The 14,210-nt window shown below is 43.5% G+C and overlaps 1 protein-coding gene across 1 annotated transcript in view; it reads right to left on the reverse strand.

The window, feature by feature from the left end:
• Positions 1-14,210, reverse strand: part of LOC306695395 (carboxyl-terminal PDZ ligand of neuronal nitric oxide synthase protein-like) — a 147,213-nt gene that overhangs the window by 87,768 nt on the left and 45,235 nt on the right. Inside the window, exons 3-4 of the mRNA XM_079158625.1 lie at positions 10,624-10,716; positions 7,799-7,857 (exon numbers count right to left, since the gene is read on the reverse strand). Coding sequence (XP_079014751.1) covers positions 7,799-7,857; positions 10,624-10,716 — 152 coding nt within the window. The remainder of the gene's footprint in view (positions 1-7,798; positions 7,858-10,623; positions 10,717-14,210) is intronic.

Below are 14,210 nucleotides of genomic sequence, written 5' to 3' on the forward strand. Positions count from 1 at the left end.
AATACTGGTGGATTCATAGCCGCAGCTAAAATAAACAAGGTTGCCACATATTTGTTACAAATCAGTCTCTCTTTTAAAAGTTTCAATAAAATTTGAATTAATATTCAAATCAATAAAGTATTATGTAATAAATGAATTCATATGTGATTCATATTTATTTCCATTGACATAAACTATTAAATGTGTCTGTTGTGTAGTTATTTTTCAGCTGTCATTACATGGACCTGTTGATATCCAAAGCCCACTTGGTGGTCACGTCCAGGCAGAAAAACCTCACATATTTTATTATAATAAACATCAAGAGTGTGTTTTAATAACATGCACTCGTACGCAAGGATCTGCTGTGGCCTGATGAAAACTGTCATTTTGGTAGATAACACATAGACTCCCAGAAGACCTAAAATGAAGAGTCCTTGCTGAGAAATTAGGTTTGAGAATATCCGTGTACTCGAATAACAAACATCCAACAAATCAGACCTGTCAGTTTTATCAGTTTGCACCAATGTCTCATCAAGTATAAAAGATGATATTACAGATGTATTTGCAGAAAGTTGTATTCTAGACATCTAACCATCATCTGCCGCTGATATTACCAACAATCTTGCATCTGCCATCCGTTTATCTCGGGAGTGAGTTATGAAATACCGGAATGGGGGAGGAACTTTCAAAAGGTTGAGCAGATTCACTCACCGGGTGGCTGAGTTATGTGTTAATTTACACACACAAAATAACCCTGTGATTTATTATGCCTTTGACTAAACGTGGACTAAGAGAATTCTAGCAATCCAACTGAATTATTGTCAGTTTATACCTAACATTCATTTCAGAGAGGAACATTTTTTCCTTTAGCTTTTTTAGCTTTGTTTTTCCTCTGGTGAGCCTGCCAACACCGACAGATTATGCAGACACTAAAAACATGTGTCTATAAAAGATTACTTTCGCCCCAACTCTTGATAGCTGGCATAAAAAGAGATATTACAATATGTGTGATATTATTGATCAAACCATCTATAACCATAAGGAATAATTATATGCATTCCTACTATTACCTTTACATTTGGCAAACCTGTTTGGGGATCTGGTCAGAGGTAACCCCCCCCCCCCCCCTTCGCTTACCCTAAAAACATCTGAAATGAGTTACATTATCTTGGTGCTTTACTGCACATATTTGCAGGAAAAATGACTTTGACACATACAGAACAAAATACATGCAGCATGTTAGGTGTATTATGCAGTATTTAGGTCTTTTCCCTCTCAGCCCTTAGGGAATAATAGTGTGTGCAAGTGTCTATGTGTGCAACATTTGTCTGTCCCATATTAGATGCAAGCTTTCTGTGTGTGTGTGTGTGTGTGTGTGTGTGTGTGTGTGTGTGTGTGTGTGTGTGTGTGTATGTTTGTGTGTGCCTGGAACTTTGTGAGCTCGGCTAAAAAAACAAAAAGGTGTTCAGGCTGCCAGTCTGATGTGTGTGGGTGGGTCTGTGTTCTTGATCCAGGGGATTCTTGGTACACTCCTTACTGAGTTGGTCTGCTGCTTTTGCCCCGAGGCTGCGCGTCTGTCAGTTGGAATGTAAAATAAACACACACACACTTGTAAATATTAAGAGAAAACCGCTTCAGCAAAAGGGGCTAAAAGTCCTCCTCCCTGACTGAAACTGTCCACCTGCCGTCAACGTCCTCTGCTGTTGATGTGATGCTCATGACAAAGTGTTTACAGTAACACCCTTCTGCAGCAGCCAGCATTTTGTCAGCAATTATTTGTCATAGTTTGTTTGTGGTTACGGCCAAGTGAGCTTGCATGCAGACACGAGGGGAAGCTCATGACTCGTAACTGAAGTATTCATTTATTCCAAATTAGAATATTAGTGGCAGTGCTTTCATCACTGAACTAGCATTACGACACATTTTGTTCTCCTGTTTTGACGGTTTGACACGAGAGATTTCACAGGTGACATGGGAGATTTGAAAGGCATGGCCCTATGCAGTCGATATGTGTTTTTTACTGGACTGGTGGCGTGAATGGCATCCTCGTGTGCATGCAGGTGGAGAATGACATGAAACAACAGAGGGGGGAGAAAGTCACAGGGACCTTTTTAAAGAAAGGCCTGACATTTATCCCTCAGCAATGACATGAGACATTCTGAGAATGCTGTTGTTCCATTAAAGGACGTTGTAATCGGACGGCGTTGTGGCTCAATTCATGACACATGTATCTGGTCTCTCCGGTCACTGGTACCGACGTCACCGGCCCCGGTAGTTCAGTTTATATCCAAACGGCGAAACATTTCACCCGACTGCGCGGGAGACAATTTATCGTGCAATATTCACTTTGTGTGATGATAGAAAAACGAATAGATGTCGAAACCCGATTTAAGCATCCATAGTATATATCTCGAGCACCCGATGACTCGTGACCACCCAGTATTGTCTGTGGGATAATAAGAAGCAGATGGAACGAGCAGCCAAGGAGACATTTCCCCCCCCCCCCCCCCCCGGATGTATAATGGAATCTCGTCTCTGGTGCAAATTATGGCCGCCGAAACTTTCTCAGTAGAAGATTTGGTTTCAAATTGTAAGAGATCCTTCTGCTGACTTTAATGAAAAAGTATACAAAGAGAACAGTGCATAGGGGTGTACTTCATCACCCTGGGCCGCGTGCCGCTCAGTAACGTGTGAGTCAGGCTTTAGCTCTATTAAAAAAAAAAATCATTTTCCGGGGACACTTCCAATGACAGAAAAAGTAGTATAATGTATTTTATAAAGTAGCAGACTCTCAGAGTTTCAGGCCACAGAATCCCAGACACAGGTGTGATTCACATGTCGCCTCTTTATCAGGTTACGCTACAATTCATAACTGCAGCATCCCTGTTTTTCTCTTTCTGTCTGACTTTTTCAAAGGGTTCTTTTTCAGCAGAAGTTGCAAAAGAAATATGTCACAAAGAACATTGGAGGCATTTGTGAGCCACTACTGCATCAGTAGAGACGTGACGGCCAAACAAATGCTCTTTTGACATTAATGGTGATCATCGTTTCTGAGGACAGCATTGTTCGATTGAGCGGTAAGCTGTAGCTGGATTGTTTGTCTTTTTGGTATTGTTCACCACCATGTCTACTCTCACGGGTCACACGTGGCTGCAACATGACCTCGTTTAACCGTCTACGTTCAAACGAATGCCGGAATCAAAGAGGACACGGGACGCTCCAATTCAGGGCAAAGAGCAGCTGTGAGCGGGCACCGACGACAACAAGAGTGCCGGAGCTCAAACATGCAGGGGTGTGTGACATCCTCCTCCGTGGAACAATAAATCTGCTTGGTTACAGGCGTTCATCATTCAGAGAACTCAGATACCAGTGAAATCGGCTCCTGTGTTGTTTCCCTCTCAGTGGGTTTTACGGATACACGAACAGCTACGGCGACAAGTTGTTAAAACCACCGTAAACCCCAGACGGCAGGAGTGAGGAGTGCAATGATTTGATGATGCAGTGGTTTGACAAAGAGACGCTCAATTCAGACTGCATCCAGCAAACAAACAGTGAAGCCTAATAGTTTAAAAAGAGAGCTGTATATTTTGATTGGTCGTCACTAATGTTGGGTGAAGACACTAGTTTGCAGCGTGACTTCATGGCCATTTGAGAGCCGCCACAGTTCTCTTCAGTAGCGGTATTCAGAGCTACAGCTGCCACAGACCTGACTTCTCTGATGGTGATTTTTGACATTGGTGGAGCAGGTGGTGGTGACAGTAGAAATGTATTCATTGCTTATTTATGTCTGTGTGGCTTGTTTTGTGGGGCGGTACATTAATAAAACATTCAAGTGTGTGTGAAACGCACAGTTATAGACCCTTCAGAGGGAAGATATTTTGTAGACCGTCTCTTCGCATGATAAGCAACATCGGATTCACAGTTAAGATCCGGGGGAATAAGTGACGCTGGTGGAAGTGTCCTGAGACATGTTTAAAATGTGTCCATGCGATTGACAGCGCCGCTGGCGTTGCATGCGAGGTGGTGGACGGCCTCGGCGGCAGTGAGCCAGCAGCGAAAGCTACAAAGCAGCTGAAGATGAAAAAGGGAAGTGCACAAGAAATGCAAAGCCTCTCAGCTAAATCCTCCCAAATGATTTAGATTCACAGCGTCCAGTCGCTGTGAAACTGAAAAAAACAAACAAACACACAGAAGCATTTAAAACACTTTGATTCGAAAAGAAAACTAGATGTGAATATGCATTCCTTTATCTTACGGCAGTCGTTCGAACGCATCACCAAAACGATTACATTCAGGCCATGTTTTCTCATGCGGGGATGTTTCCAGTGGCCGAGGGAAGCCTCTTCTAATTTGCACTTTAGCGATTTGAGGCTGACACACACCTCTCCTTTTTAAGTAGACAGACGGTGCACGGGGGTCACTTCTCAAATAAAATGCCGACGCTTGGTGCTCAAGCTGAGCGGTATAAGCTTCACTCCTCGCATATTGATTACAAATTAACTTCCAGTGCAACATGACTTTGAAAGAAGCCAAGGACATAGACGTATCCTAACTCCTTGGTTATGAAGTGACCTGTGGGAAGTACGTGGGAAACGTAACATGTATTAATTGAATTCGATCAGTCGAGTCCACCAAAGGATACACTGACTGATTGCAGAACAAGGTCAAGACACTGACTGCTATACTCTCGTGTGACTCAGGGTTTTTCCACCACCGTTCACAGCAGAGGTGAGAACTGAAATAACAGCTGTTTCTGGAAAAGTGAAGTGTCTTAAAATGAGCATTCTCTCTACTGGCCAGCAGGGGGCGACATCTCCGAATATGGTAACTCCTGTTCACTGGTTGCAAAAAGCCAAGATGGCTACGGCCGAATCGTCGAACTCGAGGCTTCAAAGCGGCGGTCCGCAAAACCAATGGGTGAGGTCACGATGACCACGTCCACTTCTTATACACAGTCTAGGATTGAGACCCTGGTCTGTATTGGAATGGGGCCAGGAAACATCTCTCTACTGCGGCTCAGCAAGAAAACTCTCTCAGTGTACTTATGGCAGGTGGGTGAGATATTTAGACACGCTAAAACATATCCTTTATATGACATTGTTAGCGTGTTTATTGATAAAGATTACACATGAATTAAAATATGAATATTGTTAGCTATGAAGCAAAAAACGCTATCAAACAGGCTAACTGACCAGCAATTTGTTCTCAGCTGCTCAAAGCAAGTCTCTCGTCTCTCTGGTTCACAACGCCTGTAGAGGCAGCAGGGCCAACACGACACTTCGCTAATGGAAAGCAGGTCACGGTCGGGTCAGAGTCAACCATCAACTCTCCTCAATGTTTAAGACTCGACCCCTGGTGCGCTCTGGAAGTAACAAGATCAAACACTGCCATTGTGGCAGCATCAGGAACAGGAAGTGTTATGTTTCACAAGAAAGAAGCTTTACTTCACAGACTTCATTGCAGCTTTAAGCAGAGCAGATGAGTCCAGTGAGTTTGGCCCCCGCTGTATTTTTTTATTTTTATGGAGATTGGTGGACGCTTGATATGGTGGGGGAAAGGCAACAAATTAAAAAATATCTCATCATTCATGACCGTTGGTGTAGGACTGCGGGTTGGTTTTGTTAACTACATAGTTTGTGTCAAAATAATAAACAAAAATCGCAACCGATTTCAGTCAGAAAATACGGAGGCCAGGTCGATCGAGCGGTGGCAACAGCTTACACGCCTCTGTGACGTTTCCTCCTCGTCCTCCTCTCACGACCAATGCGGCGCGACGATTGGGCCACACAGTGCGAGCACAGAACTCGTGAGCTTTGTCTTTTCCATTGCAGACGTTTATGCTCCTACTGTTTGAGTTACACAACATTTCTGAAATCTTACAGCGTGTGTGCCCAGCTTTATGTGAAATATAAATCCTTGCCCGTCAGGTGGAAGGATTAGAGGCTCCATTTCACACAGCGGAGGCCAAATATTGAATGAGTGAGACGACTGTTTGGACCACGGTAAGATGAACAGAAAAGATGAGATGTCATCGGGATCCGTCAAGCTCAGCTCGGCAGACGGCGGGGACTGATTGATGGCGCTTACCCATCGTACTCTGCTAGACAGAGAGACTGTGAGAGACTGTGAGAGACTGTGAGGACCCCCCCCCCCCCCCCCTCCCCCAAGCGGTGTGACTGTAATATTAAAAACTGGGCACTAGGCTCAGATGAGTGGGACGAGCTAGAGCGTCTCCAACCAAACAAAATCTTTCACAATTTCTAAGCTAAAGATGCTTACACAAACTGCCCGGCAAAATCCATCTTTCTGACAGAATCACTTCCAAAGCCCAAAGCGCCAACGGGGCTCCTGGATGCACTTCTGAGATGTGCCCGCCTGGGAGTGAGAGAGAGAGAGTGTGTGTGTGTGTGTTTGTGTGTGTGTGTGTTTGTGTGTGTACCGAGAAACAGAGGATAAAGAATGAGTCATTCAAGTCTGTGGCTTTCTACTCCGCTATACTAGTTTAGTCACGCACCCAACACAGGTCTCAGCAAACGTCAATGTGACTGTGTGTGTGTGTGTGTGTCTAAAGAGAGATTAATGGTGCGGACATCTTAAAGTATTCCTCTCATTTCTCAACGAATCCGTCTGAGGCACCTTAGCCACAAGCTGCCTCTCAGTACTGTGCCTCGGTGTCTGTGTGTGTGTGTGTGTGTGTGTGTGTGTGTGTGTGTGTGTGTGTGTGTGTGTGTGTGTGTGTGTGTGTGTGTGTGTGTGTGTGTGTGTGTGTGTGTGTGTGTTCAAATCAAAGGATTATGCCCCTGTGGCAATTGGACTGAATTAACTGGACCTTATGGTCACAATCCTGTGAGGTGGAACAGAGGAATGTCACCCCAGAGCTCTCTAACATACTGTTCATCTCTCACACACACACACACTCGCACACACACACGCTTGTAATTCTGTCCCTGAGGTCGCATCTATTGATGACATTTCCTCTGATCTGCATAGATCATTCATTCTGATCTTACACTTAATCCAGAAGGTCTCTGACTTTTGAAGCCTGATATTCTGTCAGTAGTATTCCATTTGTTTTATGTTATATTTCCTTCTTGTTGTCCATTTTAGCCAGCCACAGTTAACATTTGTGAAACAGGTTCACAGAGAGCAATATCGACCATATTAAGGATACGAGTCATTTGAATGATAAACCTTTATGGTGTTTTCAATGGTTGGACTAATGAAACGTTGAGGCGATAATATTCCCAAATGGTTCCAGGTATTAAAACTGAAAGTGTCAATATTGTGACGGCTACAATAACTTGTTTTCAATCGCATTGCTTCGCTCATTTAGTCCATGCACTATTAAAATACATTTTCAAAATGGCCTTTATTGCAGCCTCTGCTAAATTGCCTTTTCTCAAAATGCAATATTAGAAAAAAAATCAATATATTGTTCAGCCATAGGAGAGAAAAAACAACATTTTGCTGTCACGTGTCTGTATTCCCTGTTCTCAGTGGTCTTCTACTGATCCATATACCATATTTATGCAGCTACATTTCCTAATTACTTTTTTTTTTTCTTTAAATCTGTGTGCTGCCCAGTCCTGGAGTCAGTAAAAGCCACAATATCCTTTCTTTCTCCAAAATGTCCGCGCTCGCAGTGACAGAGACAAAAGATTCTCATTTCCTGAGTCTCCACGGTGCATTTAATCAAGTTTGGATTAAAATGTGTTTGAAGCGGGCCCAATGAAGTCGTTCGAATGGGAATTCAAAACAAAATAAATGAGCATTTTAAAAAAAGAAAAGAAATGTTACGTACAAACTGTGGCCAGCTTACCTGTAAATGGGATCCTGCATCACCATCATCTTGCTCTCATCCCACGTCCACTCCTTCTTCTGTGGAAACAAAAGCAAAACTGTAGGTTCCCACCAGAGTTAAGCTTTGTAATATATAAAGCTAAGGACTGTAGAAACGGTGCAGATATAACAACTCCGTCCTCGGGACATTCATTTACATTTGTCCATTTTCCTTTTGTCTGTCCATTTGTTTAAAGCTACCTTTCTACTTTAATGTCACAATCAAAATGTCAGAAACATGAGCACACAGGAATTATTCATATCGATTTCTATCTCCGCAGAGCTTTGTTGACTCAATCAGTCAATCACACACAGCTCTGGTCTCCCATTTCATCCGACGCACTCGGAGATGTACTAATTAGATTGCCGACGGTCACACTTGACATTTCAGCTTTTCTGTCGAGGGACCCAAACGAGACGAGGAACCAGGTGGAGGCAAAACACCCTTCCATCGAACCGTCCTTTCATTCCAGCCCGCCGGTTGATTTGACATTGAGCCTTTCGATGATGGCGATAATATCAACATCATCAGCCAATACGACGCAGAAGGGACTGTCACTGAGATCACTTCCTTCCCTTCTTCACTCCCTTTGTTTGTTTCTTCAGACAAGATGGACCCGATCTGATATTGACCAGCGGAAAGCCTACCTGGACGACATGAGTTCTTCTTCTTTCTTTTAAGAGAAAGGAACACGGAACAATCAGAGCTGATCTTAGCTGACGGATACTAGAGGTGAAAGGTTGGCGGGAACGCTGATTCCTTAACTTTCTCCACTGTAAATTAAAATTCTAATCTTTACTTTATGACTTTACTTTGTGAATTTATTTTGAAAAGGCCGTATGCGTGTTACGATCAGAAATTTACACGCGTTGCTCGCTTTCGTCGGAAAACGCACGTAAAATGAGGAGTAGCTTTTCGTGGGCTACCATCCGAACCGTAGAATGAGGATACGTTGCAGCACCGTCCACACACTTTCTTATTGGTGTAATGAATAAGATGCTCGTTAGAGGACCGTTTAGACAACTCAATTAAGCCGCCTTTTAACCAGACACTAATGTGTATCTGCGATGTACATCTGCCTGTAATTACAAGTCAAGGTCAATACATCCGCCTTTGTTACTTACATGCAATAGAGACACCCTTAATATCCATGACTGTGTGGGAAGGCCACACCTTTTTCAACAGATGTCGCCCTTCAAGCTGCAGCACTAAAAGTTTTATTATTTAGACCATGAATTGTAATAGATGCACATTTGTTCAATAAATTCCAATGCATTACATTTGACAGTTTTCTTTTAGTGGCAACTTTCCAGCTAATGCCGCAGCTTTGCACTGAATTTAGATGTATTATTATCTCATCGTATATCATCTCAATGCAAACACAAGGAAATGTGACTTATGAGAGGATTATAAAATGTCAGCTGATCTCTTCCTGCTGTAACGACAAGCAGGCTGGTAAAAACAATTCAATACTTCTGTTATGTTAAATGTCAAACACATTTTAGGGGACTCCAGCAGAGCGGCCTGGAACCTTGAGAAAAAACACCCAACGGTTTCAGGTTTGGACTAATGTATTGAGATGAAAAGCCGGGATGCGTGCCTGGTGAGGAGAACGGACGGTACTCCTAAGTGACTCCCGTTTGTTTGCATCCGGCTGTCAGACTCTCTGTGACTCTCGGCAGGTGATGTCCACTCCGGTCCGTCTCTGTGGATTACAGCTGTCACCACGCCTGGAAACACAGACTCACTTGTCTCCAAGGTCTCAACACTCCCACCATCGTGTCCTAAATGTTTTCTCTTGGCTCGTCCCTTCACTTTCCTTCTACATCTTCCCCCGTATTTACAATTCCTCTCAGGCTCTTTGTCCACCCTCACAATGTCTCCATCCTCACCTCTGTCTGCCGTCTAGAAGAGGATCGATCACCACCACCAGAAGAAAAGGTCTGGAATGGTTCTTTAATTTGCCCGTGTTCGCACTTAAATCCCCACAGTTATGATTCAAACATAATGTTTTTTTAAGTCTGCATGTGAAAAAAAGTTGCAAGGCTGTCATCTTTATGCATAATTTTAAAATATGTCCGACTATGGACAGAAAGCTGCAGCGAAAGAAGAGAGTTCCAACACACAGGGAGCAGGAAATTGAAACCCAGCTCACTAATTCATCTTTTCCATCAGCCTCATATCTGCGGCGCAGCTAATGAGCTGCATGGCGGGGACGAAGCCAACAAAGTACACCGTTCACAAGACTACAATCAGCTTCATCCGTCGTTACTCTGGATAGTGTGCAGAGTTTTCAGTGCTTTCCCTCTATGGACACACAACAATATAAGCCGGAGTCAGCGAGCCACCAGGAGTCGCGACAGTCCCGTTAGCTGCGGTTTAAGCGTTGTTACTCGAGACGGCTAATGCAGCTAGCGAGCACAAATATCCTAAATTACGAAGGCACATATTATATATTTCTCATAATTATGACATATAACAACTCATCTTGTTCAAACAAGGCAAACTTGTCTCATTAAAACAACATATCAGCTTGCTGAATCAAAAGAAGTTTCATGTCGTTGCGATAAGAAACTCTCAAACAAAGGAGAGCCAATCACAGCCCAGTATAGAAAAGACATTGTAGCCTGTACTGAAATCAACATCAGCTCATTGGTTTGAACACGTTCACATTGTTCTTCTTCTTGGCAGCATAACCTTCTATAGGGATGAATGCATCCTGTTAAAACACATACAATGTACCCAAGGACAAGATCCTTGAATAGAAGAGAGAAAGGAGAGTTCAAATAAAAAAGGTCACTCACTTTTTTCTTTTTCCTCAAGCCGACTCTGACGCCGTCGACAGACACCACGATGTTGACTTTTTTCTTCTTGATGTTTTTCACCTTGAACTCATACTGCAGAGAGAAGACAGACAGAAGAGAGATGTTTTAATACTGGGCACCGTGAACGACACCGTTACAGCCTCTCAAACATGTTGAAGGTAAGTCAGCAGAAAGAAACCCGATATAAAGCTGAAGGAACAACTCCAAGAAATGTTCAACTACGCATTTGCTCACTGTTTAAAACAGAGCTTCGTGTTGAACAAAGCATTTGCATCCACCTTGATTTGGAGTTGAAGCCATGACACCATTACACCCACAGATGAACAGGGACAATGTGATGTTTTCTTTTCTGTTCCGAGTCAGAAATAGATTGAAAACGCGGACGACCTTTAATATCACCTGTGGTTACAGCTGACATAAATGCTCATTTCACTGTCATACAACACCAACGTAACATTCTCCCAAAAGCCTGGAGGGAAAAGAGGCAAAAATTAACTTATTCATAGTTCTCCATTATCTTAATAGTACAGGTTCTGCTAGTTAGTCTATCTCTAGATTTAGCTGGAGACATTGTTCAATGTCTCTATTCTGGATCCGTCTCATATTCATTTGTGGGTTCTTGTCAGCCCATGCAGGCCCCAACCTGCTGCTACCTACAGCACTTCACGCCGTGACTGTCAGACAAAACGTTTTAGACCATCACATAGCAGCTTTCTGCACTTAATGTAGTCTGCAATTCATAAAGTACTGAAGTTCAATAGCTCGGGAAGTGCCGAGCGGACATCATTTAAAGTTTGCTTTGACGGCACTTAACCCCAGCCAAGTGTGTGAGTGCTGCTGCTTTGTGTGTGAGTGCTGCTGCTTTGTGGCCAGCTGTATAGAGAGGAAAACTCCACAGAAACATTTAATCACAGACTGAGCGAATTGAACATTTTTCACACTTCAGCCATCTCAAAAATCCCAATAATACAGCAGGCGTTCTCCCATCCACTCCAATGCGACGTGTCACACCGATGATGAACTGATAACAGCCCCGCCGAAATGAACACCGCCTGGTCGGCGGACACGGTCCATTTACACATCGCAGATCAGACCCGAGACGGATTCCGCCGCCTCTAATGGAGCTGTGAGCGCTGCAGCAGGCGGCCACAGTCAACAGGGTGGAAACACAGTGTTTGCACATCAAATGCGTAGCAGGTGTTATGTGTGCTTTTTCTGTTATTGTAGGATTCCTGTGTTCATGTACGCGAACACACATGCAGCTAGAGGCGACATGCCGACCTCGCTCTCCCAGAGTCCTCTGCATTGCATTGTTTGTAATGGTATGCTGGATGATGCTGGGTGTAATTGAGTTGCATAGAACCACCTGTCACGGTTGTCTGGAGAGACATTAGCTTTAAGTGACGACTGCGTGTCTATTTACGTCTACGAGGGCTCGCGCCGCGTCGGCTCGTCGGTGCGTCCTGCTGGGTGACACATTGCTGTGCTGCTGAAAGTGGACGCTCATTGAGGCTTCACTGGTCGGCAATTGTTAGGTTTGAAAAAATAAAGAATCAACCGTGAATCCTTCCACACCCCGAGATGCTGCAAGATTCACCTGGTTTGGTCAAATATAAATTGTGGTTCGCTTCTGATGCTCGAGGGTAATCGGCTCAGTGCAAGGTTTGAAGTGAGGACTCCAAACTTGGTGAAAACGGCAAACAGCAGGGAGACAGCACTCAAACGAGCAGTTACACTTCATTCCTCCGGCCAACACACACAAAAAAGAAAAACATTTAATTGAACGATGCCGCCACAGGTTTTCTGTTTAATGAAGTTCTTTAAAAATATCAAAAGTAACCTTGTGTCATACCCACTGCTGCTCCCACAGTGTTCATCACCTGCTGTGTTTGCACTGAATCACCGATAAACCAAATCTGAATGAAGATGCTGTTTAACATTAGTCATGTTTTCTTGCAATTTTTTTTTTAATTATGTAATTGATCAATTGTTTATCAGTTTCTGATTTAATCAAGTTATCGCTTCAGCTCTAGCTTTACAGTAATGCCATACTTTGGTATAAATAGGAAAACTGTTTCTGTACCTGACCATGGGTATCTGTGCCTATAATTAAAAAATTCCACTGTATGAATATGCAGAAGGTCATTCTATCAGCAAGTATTCAATATATAAATCACAATAATTCAGATTTGAATTTGTTTTGCCCTTGAATCATGTCAGGCCGCAGAGCAAGATACAAACTAGAACATTTGAAATGTTTTCCGCCTGCATGTTCACAAAGCGATTTGTAAGTATATGAACAGCCGCAGTACGATAGAAGATGACAGAACGCAGAACTCCCGGCCGCGTCGGCATCCCTCTGTAACAGAAATCGAGTGGAGGAGCCGTAACGTAGGCGGCAGGAACCCAACCGCCGCCTCAACCCCGGGTTACAAACTATGCCGACTGTTACACAACGGCCCTGGCTCTCTGTGTGTGTGTGTGTGTGTGTGTGTGTGTGTGTGTGTGTGTGTGTGTGTGTGTGTGTGTGTGTGTGTGTGTGTGTGTGTGTGTGTGGTTTGCCAAGTGTGAGGTTTGCCAAGGGTCATGTGAGGGGTGCATCATTTCCCAGCTGACCTCCACTTTGTAAAATGACTGCTAAAACGATTTAACAATTACTAAACAATGTATCAATTTGTCAAAATGTATACATTTGATACGGCAAAAATATGTGGCACTGAATTTGTGCCACATGTTACACGTATCAGTATGAGGAGGATTAATAATAAAGTCCAACAACAAAGTCCATTAAAATGAAGGAATGTATCCAACAGCAACAACAGAAACAAGCCAATACAGAGGAAATGGTGAAGATTTTTTGTTTGTTTTTTCATTTTTGGATGCAATTATAGTTTGGATGCTGATGCGGAGGATGACTTATTGTTCTCAAGTGGACTGTAATAATGATGATTAACTCTGCACAGCAGCGTAATCTTCAAACGGACAGCATGTTATTTCAAATGCTGCACTCAACAACCTGTTGATTGATACCTTCAGCAAAGCACAGGGCACGCACGCACACACACACACACTCAAATTCATAGCATACGTTTTCATAAAGTAATAGAAAGAAAGCTCAAGCACTTCTGCTATTATCCTCGAGTCCTAGAGCGCTTTGATGTTTACGCGAATGAGATTTAGGAGCGTTTTTATGGGGGTGTTGTAATCTGCTATAATGTTGACTTCGCTGCAAGATATATACTCGTTGCTGTGCCTGATGGATTGCATGACTGACCTCCATGGAAATGATTACAGCTGCAATTTAACCGATTTCACGCGGGGGTTGACTGGCTAAGTGTACGCAGCATAATACGACAGAAAGCACTTAACTCTAATACGAGTCTATTCGTATCTGATCCAGCCCCATCATTGAAGCCACATCAACCACCGCAGCAGCTCGCACTCCCCTCTGCCGCTTTCAGCCTCCACGGCGAGATACAGCAGCGATATGGTTTATAATATCGCCGCTGCATCTATCGGCATTACATGGGGATGTGAATGCGTGTTATCAAAAACACTTGTACCCG

This window comes from Pholis gunnellus (assembly GCF_910591455.1).
Source record: "Pholis gunnellus genome assembly, chromosome: 4".
Classification (NCBI taxonomy): domain Eukaryota; kingdom Metazoa; phylum Chordata; class Actinopteri; order Perciformes; family Pholidae; genus Pholis; species Pholis gunnellus.